Here is an 11672-nt window from a genome sequence, read left to right on the forward strand (position 1 = left end):
AATTGACTTGCCTGGTTAAATAAAGGTTAAATAAAGATTATCCTAAAAGTGCAATGGAACCAATAGCATAGTCCTAAATGTACAATAGATCCAATCACATAGTCCTAAGCGTACAATGGAACCAATAGTATAGGCCCAAAAGTACAATGGAACCAATGGCATGGTCCCAAAAGTACACACTCCTTAAGTTCAAGCTAAAAAAATTCAAGCACATCTCACATAGTTAAATGCATATGACAGCATTATGTTTCATCCCACCTCTCACCTTTAGCCTCTCCAAGGTGCAAGTGGACATGTTGGGGTTATTGAAGGTGACAAAGGCGCATCATCTCTCTTTTAGAACTCTGATACTCTCTTGTAGAACTCTGATACTCTCTCTCTCCCCACACCTACAGTACAGAACATAGAATCAGAATGTAGAACTCTGATACTCTCTCTCTACCCTCACCTACAATACATAACCTAGATCTAGAATGTAGAACTTAGAATGTAGAACTCTGATACTCTCTATCTCCCCTCATCTATGGTGCAGAATAAAGAATCAGAATGTAGAACTCTGATACTCTCTCTCTCCCCTCACCTACAGTACATAACATAGATTTAGAATGTAGAACTTAGAATGTAGAACTCTGATACTCTCTATCTCCCCTCATCTATGGTGCAGAATAAAGAATTAGAATGTAGAACTCTGATACTCTCTATCTCCCCACCGTTACAGTAGAGAACATAGAGAGTATCAGAGTTTTACATTCTATCTCCCCTCACCTACAGCACAGAATATAGAAGGAGGAGAGGAAGGGAGGGAGGTGGCCACAGTCAAAATACAAGGAATATAGGAACAGGGTGCTATTTGAGACAGCCTATAGAACCTGTAACTGTAGGAATGTATACTGTGGAATAACCAGATTTAAATAATACTCAACCACTGGAGTCCATAGAGGAGGAGAGGTCCACCACTGGAGTCATGAGGGGAGGAGAGGTCCACCACTGGAGTCATGAGGGGAGGAGAAAACCACCACTGGAGTCCTGAGGGGAGGAGAAAACCACCACTGGAGTCCTGAGGGGAGTAGAAAACCACCACTGGAGTCCTGAGGGGAGGAGAAAACCACCACTGGAGTCCTGAGGAGGGAAAACACCACTGGAGTCTGAGGGAGGAGGAAAACCACCCAACTGGGTCCTGAGGAGGGATGAGAAGTGACGGAGAGGGAAAGACGGGGGACCGACAGAAGTCGGAGGGGGGAGGAAGGGCGAGGCGAGAATGGAAAACACACCACATGAGTCCATAGGGAGGAGAGGTCCACCACTGGAGTCCATGGGAGGAGAGACCCACCACTGGAGCGCATGGGGAGGAGAGTGCCACCACTGGAGTCCTGAGGGAGAGAGTCCACCACTGGAGTCCATATGGAGGAGAGGTCCACCACTGGAGTCACGGGGGGAGGAGAGGTCCACCACTGGAGTCACGAGAGAGAATCCAACACTGGAGTCCTGAGGGGAGGAGAGGTCCATCACTGAGTCACGAGGAGAGGTCCATCACTGGATCCTGAGGGGAGGAGAGGTCCATCACTGGAGCACGAGGAGAGGCCACCACTGGAGTCCTGAGGGGAGGAGAGTCCATCACTGGAGACCATAGGGGAGGAGGGCTACTACTGGAGTCCATAGGGAGGAGAGGTCCACCACTGGAGTCAGAGGGAGAGAGAGGCCTACTACTGGAGTCCATAGGGAGGAGATCCACCACTGGAGTCCTGAGGGGAGGAGAGTCCATCACTGGAGACCATAGGGGAGGAAGCCTACTACTGGAGGCCATGGGGAGGAGAGGTCCACCACTGGAGTCCTGGGGGGGAGAGGTCAACAACTGGAGTCATGAGGGGAGAAGAGGTCCAACACTGGAGTCATGAGGAGAGGAGAGGTCAAACACTGGAATCATGAGGGAGGAGAGGTCCACCACTGGAGTCTGAGGAGAGGGTCCAACACTGGAGTGTGGAGGGAGGGAGGTTCACCACTGGAATACTGAGGGAGAGAGACCCACCACTGGAAACCTCACAATAAGTCAATGTTAGATGTACAGCATTGATTTCTTTATTGTTGTAGTGTTTTGGTTAAATCAGAAATCAAACTCCTCTAATAATGGCTATGCTCCCTGTGGTGGGGTCTGGTAGTTCAGCCTGTCTATACTATGGCAGGGAGATGGACAGACAGACAGACAGACAGACAGACAGACGACAGACAGACGACAGACAACAGGACAGACCAGACAGACAGACAGACAGACAGACAGACAGACAGGACAGAACAGACAGACAGACAGACAGACACATTTAAGATGAGGGAGGACGCACATTTTTTATGGGCCTTATTTCTATCACAGCATTTTGGATGACTGTCATTCATATTCCATTCACCCAGCTCAATGTAACATGGATATATTTAACTACTACATGTCATGATACTCTAGTGTTCCCTATATCCATCATGAGGTTGTTACAACCTAGAATATGAATGAAAGGTTACAACGTAGGTGCACAGGTCGAGAGAAACATTTGAGTAATCAAGGTGACAGACAGTGACACATTCAGTACCTCCTTGTACACTCTGGCCTGCATCTAGCTAATCTAGGATGTAATAATTCGTCCGACAGTTGCAAACAAGAGTTTCTCTTGGACAAATTCAGGTATGTTTATCCCATTTAGTTCCGTTTGCTTGGTTTAAAAATTGTTTTTTAGCAGAATCGGTGGAATGAATACACCTCTGATCACATTCAAACACAGTTCACTTTCAAAGCAGACACATACAAACAGCATGATCACATTGCCCGTTGTAGAATTCCTTCTCGCATCTCTGCATTATACTCCTCTTACCTTGTCCCTTCACTTGTGGACTTCAGTGCACAACACATCAGCTGTCTGTGAGCAGGTGAAAAAACCTTTCCAAGCCAAACCTTCATATCATGACTGCTAACGCTACACACAGCCTACATCATTGTTACCATATTAGCTAACGTATTGTCAACATAGCTACTAGAACTAATGCGTTAGTAAACACGCTACAATCATGCAGTACAGTGTACAGTTAGCAAGCAGTTTAGCAGTTACACRGGTGGGCCCACGTGGCAATAAATGATTAAAACCAAAAGCTTACCTTGACTTTGAAGACTTCCAGTGTTGGATAGCCATAGCCAACTAGCGAACATACCACTCCTCTCTGTTTGAGACGGTGGTTTGAGTAGGCTAAACTAGCTAGCTGCACTAGATGCTAGCTAAGTAAGTGAAACTGAAAAAAATACAACAAAATAGAGTTTGCCAGCTCTTCCCACTCTCTCTTGCTTCTCCTTAATTTTTCAAGAAATGAATTTGTTCAAAACTGTTCAARTATTGTCTTTCTCTTTTAGTCAACTACTCACCACATTGTATGCACTGCAGTGCTAGCTGGCTGTATCTTATGCTTTCAGTACTAGATTAAATATCTGATACTTTGATTGGTTGGACAACATGTCAGTTCATGCTATAAGAGCTCTGTTGGGTTGGAGGACGTCCTCCGGAAGTTGTCATAATTACTGTGTAAGTCTAGGGAAGGGGGTGAGAACCATGAGCCTCCTAGGTTTTGTATTGAAATCCTTGTACCCAGAGGAGGACGAAAACTGTCTGTCCTCCGGCTAAACCATGGTGCTACCCTACAGAGTGCTGTTGAGGCGACCTTCATTGSAAACTGTTTTAGTGAAAATAAATACTGGCCGTGCTTATACAGCTGAATACCCTTCTCTGGGGGAGCACACAAAGGGTTAAAACCTCTCTGGGATATGTGGGACGGTAGCGTCCCACCCCGCCCACAGCCAGTGAAAGTGCAGGGCGCCAAATTCAAAACAACAAAAATCTCATAATTCCTCAAGCATACAACTATTTTACACCATTTTAAAGATAAAACTATCCTTAATCCAGCCACAGTGTCTGATTTCAAAAAGGTTTTACAACGAAAGCACCACAAACGATTATGTTAGGTCACCACCAAGTCAGAAAAACACAGCCATTTTTCCAGACAAAGAGAGGAGTCACAAAAAGCACAAATAGAGATAAAATGAATCACTAACCTTTGATGATCTTCATCAGATGACACTCATAGGACTTAATTTTACATAATACATGTATGTTTTGTTCGGTAAAGTTCAGATTTATATAAAAAAATCTAATTTTACATTGTCGCGTTACGTTCAGTAGTTCTAAAACATGCGGTGACTTTGCAGTGAGCCACATCAATTTAAAGAAATACTCATCATAAATGTTGATGAAAATACAAGTATTATACATGGAATTAGAGATATACTTCTCCGTAATGCAACCCCTGTGTCAGATTTCAAAAAAACTTTACGGAAAAAACAAACCAGCAATAATCTGAGTACAGCGTTCAGACAAACAAACTAGCCAGAAATAGCATTATAAATATTCACTTACCTTTGATGATCTTCATCAGAATGCACTCCCAGAAATCCCAGTTCCACAATAAATGTTTGATTTGTTCGAAAGTTCATAATTTATTTCCAAATAGCTTCTTTTGTTAGCGCGTTTGGAAACAAATCCAAATGCGCGTGCAGGTCTAGCCGAATGTCGGACGAAAATTTCCAAAAAAGTTATATTACAGGTCGTAGAAACATGTCAAACTAAGTATAGAATCAATCTTTAGGATGTTTTAATCATACATCTTCAATAATGTTCCAYCCGGAAAATTRCTATGTCTGTAGAAAAGCAATGGAACGAGAGCTAACTCTCTCGTGACCGCGCATTACGAGCCTGTGGCACTCTGCCAGACAKCTGGSTCAATCCCCTCTCATTCAGCCCCCCTTCATAGCAGAAGCCTCAAACAAAGTTCTAAAGACTGTTGACATCTAGTGGAAGCGTTAGGAAGTGCAACATAACCAATATCCTACTGTATATTGGAATGGCAAAGAGTTGAAAAACTACAAACCTCAGATTTCCCACTTCCTGGTTGGATTTTTCTCAGGTTTTCGCCTGCCACATGAGTTCTGTTATACTCACAGACATCATTCAAACAGTTTTAGAAACTTCAGAGTGTTTTCTATCCAATACTACTAATAATATGCATATATTAGCATTTGGGACAGAGTAGCAGGCAGTTTTCTCTGGGCACCTTATTCATCCAAGCTACTCAATACTGCCCCCCTGTCACCAAGAAGTTTTATTSTAGGTTAATTTCAGTGAATAGAAATATTATTTCTGAGGTTAATAAGACAACTAAGTAACACTGCCTCTGTGTTTGAGTAATCAACTCGACAGTAAGATTTGATTATTTGAATCAGCTGTGTAGTGCCTMGGATAAAACCAAAACATTCACCCCTTGGGGTCCCCAAGACTGAGTTGAGGAAACGCTGGCCTCGCCACTCATGGTTCAATTATTCAATGCCGCCATCATGTGTCTAATAGGCAGAAATACAAGAAACAAGAGCTGAGTGGAAATAGTTATGAATCAATGTATTATTAGTTGATCAAATAATCTATGTATTTATTGTTGAAATGTTGATCTWATTTAAAACATGATGCTTATACTGTATTGACACTAAACCACACAGTAAAAATTGCAAAGGTAAACATGTATTTAATGTATATAAAATACATAATAATGAAAAATGTGATGACAAAACAAGTGATATCATGACACTGAACAATATAGCATTACGTAATATACAATTATAATTAATATAAAATGTAAAAAACTGCAAATGTTTAAATGTATGTAATGTGCTGATTACATGTTTAAAAAAAAAAAATATATATAATATTATAAAATATAAAACTTATAATAAGTAATAATGTCTGACAGCAATACAACGTAAATCATTAAACACATCAGGGGAAACTTGTCCCAAAAGCTAAATATATTAAAACGCTGTTATCAATATTATCCATATTAGTTGCTGAGGAAAGTAGGACTGTTGATGTTATAAATCCCTAAAATAGCAAAATCCCATCGAAATATAATCTTAAACTATAGATAGTAAACAGATTGCTACACAAGAAAAAATATGGAAATGGAAAAATCCCATTGAAAAAAAGCAGAAGCATAACCCATCCCATTTATCATCAAAATAAAAAAATATAATAAGAAAATATATTCCAGCATTTACTCAAAAGCTAAAGTTCATGGTCTGGAAAACCATCTAGATATGATAGCAAGAGAATAGAGGTGTGAGGRCTAGCTTTGGATTGGAACCGTAGCTCTTCAGTCCAGCTTCTGTGGTGATTCTCTTCAGTCCAGCTTCTGTGGTGGTTCTCTTCAGTCCAGATTTGGTGGTGGTTCTCTTTAGTCCAGGATCTGTGGTGGTTCTCTTCAGATCAGGTTCTGGGGTGGTTCTCTTCAGTGGGAGGGTCACCTCACATTCTGAAAGAAGACACTGAATTAGCAATTTACACTCCCACTAAAATGTTTATGGACACACACACACAAACACACTTACTGCCAGGGTGTCATACTCTGGTGACCTGGTCTTCATGTTCAGAGGTGAGTACATGTCACTGTTGGCGTCATTGTTAGGGTCAGGATGGACATTCTGTGGACAGAAAGAGGGGGAGGGAGAGAGAGAGAGGGAAAGATATAGAGAGAGGGGGAGGGAGAGAGAGGGAAAGATATAGAGAGAGTGGGAGGGAGAGAGAAGAAGATATAGAGAGAGGGAAAGAGAGAGAGAGAGGAAATTCATGTGTTCTTTGAAACACCAGTCTTTCCATCATTTTCTCTAAACAGATTCAAGTATAAAACACAAACACACTAACAAACAATCAACATGAATGATAAGAGACTTACTGCCAGAGTGTCATAGTCAGGGGACATGGTCTTCATGTTCAGACCTGTGTACGTGTCACTGTTACAGTCAGGACGGACACTCTGTGGAGAGAGAGAGAGGTAACAATGAAAATAGTATGAAAGAGACTGTCATGTCACTGTTAGTCAGGACGGACACTCTGTGGAGAGAGAGAGAGGTAACAATGAAAATATATGAAAGAGACTGCCATGTCACTGTTACAGTCAGGACGGACACTCTGTGGAGAGAAAGAGAGAGGGGTACAATGAAAATAGTATGAAAGAGCTGTCATGTCACTGTTACAGTCAGGACGGACACTCTGTGGAGAGAGAGAGAGAGAGGTAACAATGAATAGTACGAAAGAGACTTAGGGTTCCCAACTCAGAGCTGTGCCCTGCATGTTTTGAGCTCAGAGCTGGACCCTTTTGCCCTAGCACTACACAGCTGATTCATATAATCAAAGCCTGATGAGTTGTGTGGGGGGGGGGGTCCTGGTTGTAACTGATAGAATCACCTGTGTGTCTGTTGTGGCATCACTTCCTCCTGTGGTCTCCTGTACAGAGGGACAGAGTGAGTTCTGCTCTCTACTGACCTCTATTGGAAGTTGATATGTTACTAATACATTTTAGCAGGTTTCTTACTTTATCTTTATTTAACTAGGCAAGTCAGTTATGAACAAACTCTTATTTTCAATGACGGCCTAGGAACAGTGGGTTAACTGCTTTGTTCAGGGGCGGAATGACATATTTTTATCTTGTCAGCTCAGGGATTCAATCTTGCAACCTTTCAGTTACAAGTTCAACGCTCTAACCACTAAGCTACCTGCCACCCCAGGAAGCCTAGTGGTTAAGAGCATTGGGCCAATAAATGAATGAATGAATGAAGTTAATAACAAATCAGAGGTCTAAGGAGAATAATACAAATATCAATGTTCCCTTCTTCACTCACCTGAACCACATGAGTCCAGAGAGACAGAGGATGAGAACCAGAACAACCACTATGATTCCTACAGCTGCAGTCAGAACTGTTTGTTTCCCTAAAAGATCAAATGGATGATATGAGAACATGTTATTATGAAGTGAAAATGAATATATAGCAATACAGGACATAAATGCAATACTTGTATGTAGAAGCCTATGTATAGTTATAAACCAAAGTGTCATAAGGCAGACTAGAAGAAGATTACCTGAAAACATAATTTATTATTGAAAATCATTTTGTATTGAAGTATTGAAGATGTAACTTTACCTGCTACAATGATCATCAGAGCTGTAGAGTTCATAGATCCTATTGTATTCTCAGCCTCACAGTAGTATTCTCCTCTGTCCTCAGAGATGATGTTAGTGATGCTGTAACTCTGTCCTGATGCTTTTGGTGAGGTTACGTTCTTCTTGTACCAGGTGTATTTGTCAACAGGTGGGTTGGCATCACTGCTGCAGGTCAGAGTCACTGAACTGCCCTCCACTATTTCACCAGAGGGACTGACTGACACTGAGGTGCTCTTTGGGCCATCTGGTGGACAATATGTAACACATTGTTCAGACAAAGTGCTTTACATGAGGAGCATCATGGAACTTGGACTTATGATTGAAATAAATTAAATATGACTTTAAATATGTGTGATTCTCTGAGCAAAAAAAGAGAAGGTTAGATGTATTTACACTGAACGTCCACAGACACAGAAGAAGAGTTGAGACTCCCATATATGCTCTCAGCCTCACAGTAGTATTCTCCACTGTCCTCTGAGTTAATGTTGGTGATGAGGAGGGTGTTTTCAGATCCTGTCAGTGAAGCTCCATTCTTCTTGTACCAGGTGTATTTGTCCACAGGTGGGTTGGCATCACTGCTGCAGGTCAGAGTCANATTTGTCCACAGGTGGGTTGGCATCACTGCTGCAGGTCAGAGTCACTGAACTGCCCTCCACTATTTCACCAGAGGGACTGACTGACACTGAGGTGCTCTTTGGAGCATCTAGTAAAGCAGAATTTGTCAGAGGGTTAGGACTGTAGTACTACCTCAAATGACGTCATGTCAAAAATAAGTTATATCTAAAGTCAGAGGACTATCTAGAACGATCACTTAAACAAATCATGAACAAGAATACATTAGGAGATACTTTAGGACTTGAGTGTCTACTAAACTATTCTTCAAGTGTTTAAGGTACTGAACATTTTAACTACAGACATGCATACATCTATGACATTGTGTGTAATTTCTATGTAATGATGAATATTGATAGATAAAGCAGTAATACTCTTCTCATTGATATTAAATGATTGATACTTTCTAAGTAGAATAGTATATTAATTCATACTCACACACTGCAGGAGAGTGGAGGTTCTCATGGTGTTCTACAGCACAGGAGTAACTGTCCACAGAATGACCCAACACTACTAGGGTATTACTAGAGTATTGTTGGGAAGTGGGCTCATCGAGACGTTGTCCGTTCTTGTACCAAATGTAGGTGAGGTTGGGGTCGTCAGTCAGAGTACAGGTGGTGCTACAGGTCAGTGTCTTCTGTCCCTCTGCAGCAGGAGTCACCTTCACCAGCAGACCTGAAACAATATGTATAAAACCACATACACCTCTGTGTTAACAGGATGGTTAATTTATTTTCTCCTGTAATTCAATATGATATATTATTGTAAAATACAGGGTAGTATTACCTGTGACAGACAGAGTTGTTCCTGGGAAACTATGACCCCATTCAATGTTGTGAGTTTTAAAAGTGAAGCGATACTCAGCTGAGTCCTCCTCTCTCAGATCTGTGATTCTCAGGGCGAAGGGATCTTCGTATGTTCCAGTGTACTCCACACGACCTGTATACCCTGGGTCTCTGGTTAGGTCTTCAGGGGTCGACTTATCACTTCTAAACCAGAATGATGACGTGATGTAATAATAACCAACATAAGTACAGGADATGTCCACTGTTGACCCCTTCAAGACACAGATTCTCCTCTTGGTGTAAGTTACTCTGCTGCATCTCTGACCCTGAACACCTGAAACACAGTGACATAACAAGAGGTCACCTGGATTATATTCTCAGTTCTAAAAGTTCTCAAATGACAAAGTGAAACCAACACACACAGAGGTTATACCGTTTTATGTAATAAAATCACACTCACACACTGCAGGAGAGTGGAGATCCTCATGGCCTTTTACAGCACAGGAGTAACTGTCTTCATAGTTGCTGGAGACTGAGTCTTTGTACTGGGGGTAGGTGCTCTCATCTAGATGTTGTCCGTTCTTGTACCAGATGTTGGTGGGGTTGTCAGTCAGAGTACAGGTGGTGATACAGGTCAGTGTCTTATCCTGATGTCCACCAGTCACCTTCACCTGAAGACCTGGAGAATAAACAATATCACTATAAATCCCTTTATCACTGACTTATCACTCTAATACAAAGGTGGAAGAAATCCTATGTTATACAGACTATAATACATACAACAGAACTAATTGGAATTGAACAAAAAAACACTTTTTTACTGTACCTGTGACAGACAAATTCACTCCAAGTTTGCCAGTATATGTCCCTCCTTCCTGATCTGTTATACATCTGAACCTGTACGTAGCTGAGTCACTCTCTCTCAGGTCTGTGATTCTCAGGGTACAGTCTTTCTCCTTATCCCCATGATACTCCAGACGACCTGCATACTCTGTGTCCTGACCTATATCTGCAGGTTCTACACCAGTCCCCCATTCAGTGAACCAGAGGGTTTTTGTGACTGTACCACTGGGATATGTGTAAGAGCAGGTCAGATCAACTGTTGACCCCCTCAAGGCACAGATTCTCTGAGGGGTGTAAGTCACACTCCAGCCATCCTGACCCAGTACCACTGAAACACACAGTGACACAACACAAGGGTATCACAATTAAGGCAAAATGGCTCACAAATATAGAAGGTTGTGTCCACATGTTGTTGCCATAGTTGCTTGTTGGAGTGTGAATGGAAACACCAGATAAGCATCTCTCAATGAGGAGTGAAAGACAACTATATAAAGTGTAAGATAGACACAACAGATCAACATAATAACATATTGATCTTACTATTTTAGACATGTTTGTAAATAGAAACACAGGGCAACTAAAACAGTTATGAAAGGACCATACCTGCCACAGACCAGAAAAAGACCACCAACACACTTCCTGCTTTCTCAAAGCCATTGTTATCTCCCACCCTGCAGTCTTAGAAACATAAACAACTCACCAGCTGGTGAAATACAACATACTCATCATCATCAACAACAACCACTTATTGAACAGATTGTAGAACTGTAAACACATATTTCTACATTGATTGTTGTGAAGCTGTTTTATTCTCAGAACCCCAATATATGGAGATAAATGTTCAATCCTCTACGGTCCGTCAAGCTGTACAGCAGCCTAAGCATGACCACCAGGTTCAATATAGCTCCTATCCCAAGCTGTGAGGTAAACAGCAAGTGAATCACACACACACACACACACACACACACACACCACACACACACACACCACACACACACAACAACACACACACACACCACACACACACACACACACACACACCCAACAACAACACACACACACCACACACACACACACCAACACAGCACATAACAGCGTACTGAGCATGTCGTGTTCCACCTGGTTCATCATGTCATCCCAATGTAACTCTATTTCTTGAATTGCATTGTTGGTTAAGGGCTTGTAAGTAAGCATTTCACAGCAAGGTCTACACCTGTTGTATTTGGCGCATGTGACAAACACCATTTGATTTGATTAGATCAGCATTCCTACACTGACACACTTATTGAATACTGACCCTGATGTAACAACCAAAACACAGATCAAAACATAACAAGAAGTAAATTATATATTTCTCTCAGG

At 41.8% G+C, this 11672-nt stretch overlaps 1 protein-coding gene across 1 annotated transcript; it reads right to left on the bottom strand.

The window, feature by feature from the left end:
* Positions 1 to 8660: 8660 nt before the first annotated feature.
* Positions 8661 to 11441, bottom strand: LOC112076850 (B-cell receptor CD22-like; the record flags this gene model as incomplete). Its single annotated transcript, XM_024143509.2, has 7 exons — positions 11411 to 11441; positions 10914 to 10988; positions 10294 to 10638; positions 9928 to 10146; positions 9469 to 9801; positions 9121 to 9357; positions 8661 to 8773 (listed from the first exon to the last, which is right to left on the bottom strand). Coding segments are annotated over exons 1-7 (1353 nt in total), but the record flags the coding sequence as incomplete, so codon positions are not given.
* Positions 11442 to 11672: the final 231 nt, after the last annotated feature.

Source organism: Salvelinus sp. IW2-2015, unplaced genomic scaffold (genome assembly GCF_002910315.2).
Source record: "Salvelinus sp. IW2-2015 unplaced genomic scaffold, ASM291031v2 Un_scaffold4087, whole genome shotgun sequence".
NCBI classification, from domain to species: Eukaryota; Metazoa; Chordata; class Actinopteri; order Salmoniformes; family Salmonidae; genus Salvelinus; species Salvelinus sp. IW2-2015.